Here is a 4,686-nt window from a genome sequence, read left to right on the forward strand (position 1 = left end):
GTTGCTGTGAGCTAGGATGACGCCACGGCACTGTAGCCCGGGCAACACAGTGAGACTCTGTCTCAAAAAAAAAAAGTTTCTAGACAATGCCAAATGTCTCCTGGTGGGTAAAGTTTTCCCCAGTTGAGAACCACTGGCTTACACCCATTGACTGTTCCAGAGGAACGTGATCTGCCCTTGAATGTCTTTTTATCTACCTCCCACAAAAAAGGTCTGTAGTCCTTCAAGATGGACCCCAGAAGGGCAGCAGGTTTCCTTGGTCACACACATTTGAGAAGTACCGCATGCTGTGGGCTCGCATCTTGAGGCAGCACCATACACCATAGCATATTAGAGGCTCTGGGAAGTCCTACAGTGAAGAAACCTCTTTAGCCTGGTTTTCCCAAACATACTTGACCATGGAACTCTTTTCCTGTAATAACTATTAACTTTGCATAGGACGCACTGTACACATTTGCCCTAACTAGGCCCCCTGCCTTGGTGTCTCTTGCCTTCTCTGCATGGTAGACTCCTATTCATTCTGCATGGCCCAGCTCACAGTGTACACCTTCTGTGAAGCCTCACTTCTCCCTTCTGGTCTCCTTCCCTGCTCTGTATCCACACACATTCATGCAATCACCTTCACGTTTTCTGTGTTACTCCAGTGAAGTTCTTGAGGGCTGGGCCCTGTCCTCGCCAAGTGTCACTAGAGGATGCTCGGTAAATGGCTGTTGGGAGAATTCACTGATGTCCAGGTGAATGGGCCACGTTTCTAGGAAGGGGAGTCACTCTTGTCCCCTTGTTTCTTTGCTTGGTGTGCAGAGTTCTTCTGTACTATGGTCTACCTGAGTAATTTCCCTTCTCCAGCCCTGGTCTGGTAGAGTTTGAAGGGGTAGGGTGATGTCTTTGCTGTGGACTCTCAGTCAATGCCTAAGGAAGGAAGGGAGGAAGGAAGAAAGGGAGGTAATTAGGACCTAGTGACTTTCTAGGAGGAAGGCAAGAGGACAGAGGTTAAGTATTTTGCTTTCAGGAGAAAGAAGGTTCCTAATAGAGTTTGCTCCCAACTTTTAACATCTGGAAGAAAAGCTCTTCCCTACATCTAGTACCTACAGAGTTGTGGTATGACCAAAATTGGATAATTTACTTAAAGCACCTAGCACCGTGCCAGGTTTATACTAAGTGCTCATTAAACGAGGGCCTTGACTTTGCCAGCTGCTGGCCCTGGGATGTCCTGTTTTAGACCTGGGACAGTTTGTGACTGGTGCAAGGGGGCTGATGTAGGGAGGACTCGGCCAACTGCCACTTGCTGTGCCCTCTGCAGGAGCTGGAAGATCTTCAGAAGAAGCCTCCCCAGTACCTGCGGAACCTGTTCAGCGATGACGCCAATGTCCTGGTGTGGCATGCTCTCCTCCTGCCCGTGAGTTTCCTCTGTGGGGATTATGGCTTTGGATTGGGGATGACTTAGGCCAGGGGCATGGGTAGGGAAGGTTAGGACTAGGCAAGAATTTTTCCTGCCTTTAGGATCCTTTTATTGAAGGTTATCATTGGTGGAAGGGGTCTCTCTCTGGATTGATTGCTTCGGAGGTCCAGGCAGACTGATGAAGATGCTAAAAGATTTAGTAGTAGACCCCTTCCTCAAACCAGTAGCCACTAAGCCCACCATAGAGGCTTCAGCAGACAAACAGCATCAAAGACAAGAAGAAATAAAGATCTCTTGGATCTTTGTCACGGCTAGGGGTAAACTTCCAGTTTCGCACAGTTAGTAGAATTTGCTTCCCTAAACCTAAAATGTATTTTGTTTTCTTTTAAAGATCTTATTTCAGAAAATTACTGTTACATATGACAACACAGTTAGCTCATCTCTGTTGTTCTCATTTTTCTCCATTTGTTGTTTGATATCATCTTGATAAAATCTCCCTTTGAAAGCAATATTCCAAAGAACCTATCAAAATGCAGGTTCTCTCCTTTGTCATACAATTATTAGTGACTAAAGATGCCTTCTTGGAGAAATTCATTTATTGAATTTCATATATTCAACTTTTGGTTACTTGGAAATAAAAATTAAGACATTTGAGCTTTTTGTTAGTCAAAGCTCTGGAATATCAAGAGAGCAATTCATCTTATTATTTAGGATTTGGACACCTACTGACAGTGCAGTGGCCTCGGTCGTGTCACCTTCTCTTCCACCTGACCCGTAGTCCAGAAAAATGGAGAAAGGCTTGAGTCAGGTCAGCACTGGGGACTCTGTCCAGTTCCTTGGGCTGCTGTGTTAAAGCAATCCACTTACCTGGCTTGCAGTGAGGATATCTGTTCTGGGCTCAGGTACCAGGGGAAGAAGATGCTAGAAGGAGCTACAGGGACTGATTAGATCTCCAGTGAGACCAGCTTTGAGATGATGAAGTGGCAGGAGGAGCAGGGCAGAAGGGAGAAGAAGGTGAGTGGTAGGAAAACCTAGGAAAGATCACATTGGGGAGAATACTATGAAATCAGGGGATCTCAATGGTTGGCAAGAGCAGGATGGCTAGGTGTGCCCCCAGAATGGCCCAGCCATACAGGGATCCTGAGGAAGCACACTAGCTGGGAAGAATCCCAGGGCTGGAGGACCAAAGCTTGGTGCAGAATAACTAGCTAAGGGTGCCTGAAGGTGCCTGGCGAAGCCATAAAGGAGGGGATGGTTTGGCCAGCAGGAGAAGGAGAATGGAGAAAAGTCTTTGGGGTGAGCAGACACATTGTTCCTCAAAGGCTCGGTCTCAATTCACCGAGGTGGCCCCACTTGTCACATCTGGGTCATGGAAGGTTTCAGCTGGACGAGCCTTTTGGAGCTCATAGTAAGAGTTCCCATTCCTTGAGTCTCCTATGGACTGAGCGCTGTTTTGAGTACATGACATATGAGATCATATTGAATCCTTTCAACCAGCCGATGAAACCATAAAACCTTCCTTTTATGGTTGAGGAGAAGGAAACCAAGGAGGTTAAGTAACTTGTCTGTGGTAACCCAGAATAAGGTGGCAGGGCTAGAATTCAGCTGACTTCAGAGTCTTCTCTCTTAACTACTCCATGAAAGATGAATGGTTTTCAAATTTGTTTTTAATAGCAACATGCTTCATTTAACCCAGAACTTAGAAGGCAGTAGGAGTTTCTCAGCTGACCTAAAGTACATTATGAAATCCTCTGTCTGGTCCTTCCAGTGTCTTCATTTTACAGATGAGGAAACTGAGCCCTAGAGAAGCCCGCAGTCACACAGCAGGCTGGAGGCAGAAAAGGGCCAGGTCCCGAGAGCTTTCGTCTCCACTATTCTGCTGCCCCCTTCCTCTGTTAAGAAGCCCTGCAGGCAGGACACACAGATACCGTCTGTCTTAGTCCACTTAGTGTTGCTATAAAGGATTACCTGAGGCTGGGTAATTTCAAAAGAAGAGGTTTATTTGGCTCATGGTTCCGCAGGCTGTATAAAAAGCATGGTGCCAGCATCTGCCTCTGGTGAGGACTCCGGCTGCTTCCACTCGTTGAAGGGGAGCAGGCATCACGTGGCAAGAGAGGAGGGAAGAGAGAGAGGGGAGGCACCAGGCTCTTTTTAACAACCAGCTGTTGGGGGAACTAACAGAGGGAGAACTCATTACTGTGAGGACCATTAGCCATTCATAAGGGATCTGCCCCCGTGACCCAAACACCTCCCATCAGGCCCCACCTCCAATGCTGAGGGTCGCATTTCAATGTGAGGTTTGTGGGGACAAATATCCAAACTATAACACCCTCCCATCCTGCTCTGAGGCCTCAGCCCTTGGCCCTGTCTTACCTCACAGGTCCAGCCCTTTCTTATCATCGAGACCACAAAAGCTGAGACATTATCTCCCCAGTAGTTCGTCTGTCCGTGCCTTATCTCAACATGCCCAAGATCACTGTGGTCTCCGGTTTGCCTGCTGCTAAGGAGGAGGAACTGTTGAAAACCTTGGCTCTGTGCTTAACGACACATGGCATTCTCACTCTCTTTGCCCTGTCTTATTAGTAACAAAGGTTCTGAAAAGATTTGGTGCTCTGGAACCAGCCTGAAGGCCCCTGTGCTCTGCACTGGGGTCATCCAAGTTCTGGGGTTCCTCCTCTTAGGGGTGCAGACTAGTGGTCACATGTGGAGACATGGAGATGTAGAGTCGACAGCGCTGGACACCCACCGGTGAGGCCGCTGTGGCCCTGGGCAAGTTACTTACACACACTGAGCTTGAGTTTTCTCATCTGTAAATAGAGCTGCTAATAGTCATGAGTTTCATACTTATCATAATAGCTGACACATGCAGTGCTTGCCATGTGCCAGGCCCTGTTCTAGGCCCTTGGCATAAGATAAGTCATTTGATCCTAACATAATAAGCCCTATGAGGAAATCTGCTATTATCCCCATATGGAAGCACAGAGAGGTTAAGTTACTTGCCCAATATCACACAGCTATTGAGTGGCAGAGCCAAGCTTCACACCCAGGCAGGGTAGCTCCAGGGTCTGTGTAACTCCCACCCTCTGCTGCATGGGCTAATGCATGTCAAGCCCTTAGCACAGGGTGGCACAGATAGGTGCTCAGCAAAGTCTTCAGTTCGCTCGAAGTCTGGAGGGTCTTCTAATGGCTCCTGGCAGCTCCCAACCCCTCAGTCATTTCAGCCCCTCAGTTTGGCTTTTTTTTTTTTTTTTTTAAGACAGAGTCTCACTCTGTTGCCTGGGCTAGAG

The 4,686-nt window shown here is 47.7% G+C and overlaps 1 protein-coding gene and 1 pseudogene across 1 annotated transcript in view; both read left to right on the forward strand.

The window, feature by feature from the left end:
* The window catches only part of LOC105809975 (ubiquitin/ISG15-conjugating enzyme E2 L6-like), a 14,325-nt gene that overhangs the window by 2,911 nt on the left and 6,728 nt on the right, over positions 1-4,686 (forward strand). The window contains exon 2 of the mRNA XM_012643883.1: positions 1,301-1,396. Coding sequence (XP_012499337.1) covers positions 1,301-1,396 — 96 coding nt within the window. The remainder of the gene's footprint in view (positions 1-1,300; positions 1,397-4,686) is intronic.
* Positions 2,375-4,686, forward strand: part of LOC105809934 — a 6,547-nt pseudogene continuing 4,235 nt past the window's right edge.

This window comes from Propithecus coquereli, unplaced genomic scaffold, assembly GCF_000956105.1.
Source record: "Propithecus coquereli isolate 6110/MARCELLA unplaced genomic scaffold, Pcoq_1.0 Scaffold202, whole genome shotgun sequence".
NCBI classification, from domain to species: Eukaryota; Metazoa; Chordata; class Mammalia; order Primates; family Indriidae; genus Propithecus; species Propithecus coquereli.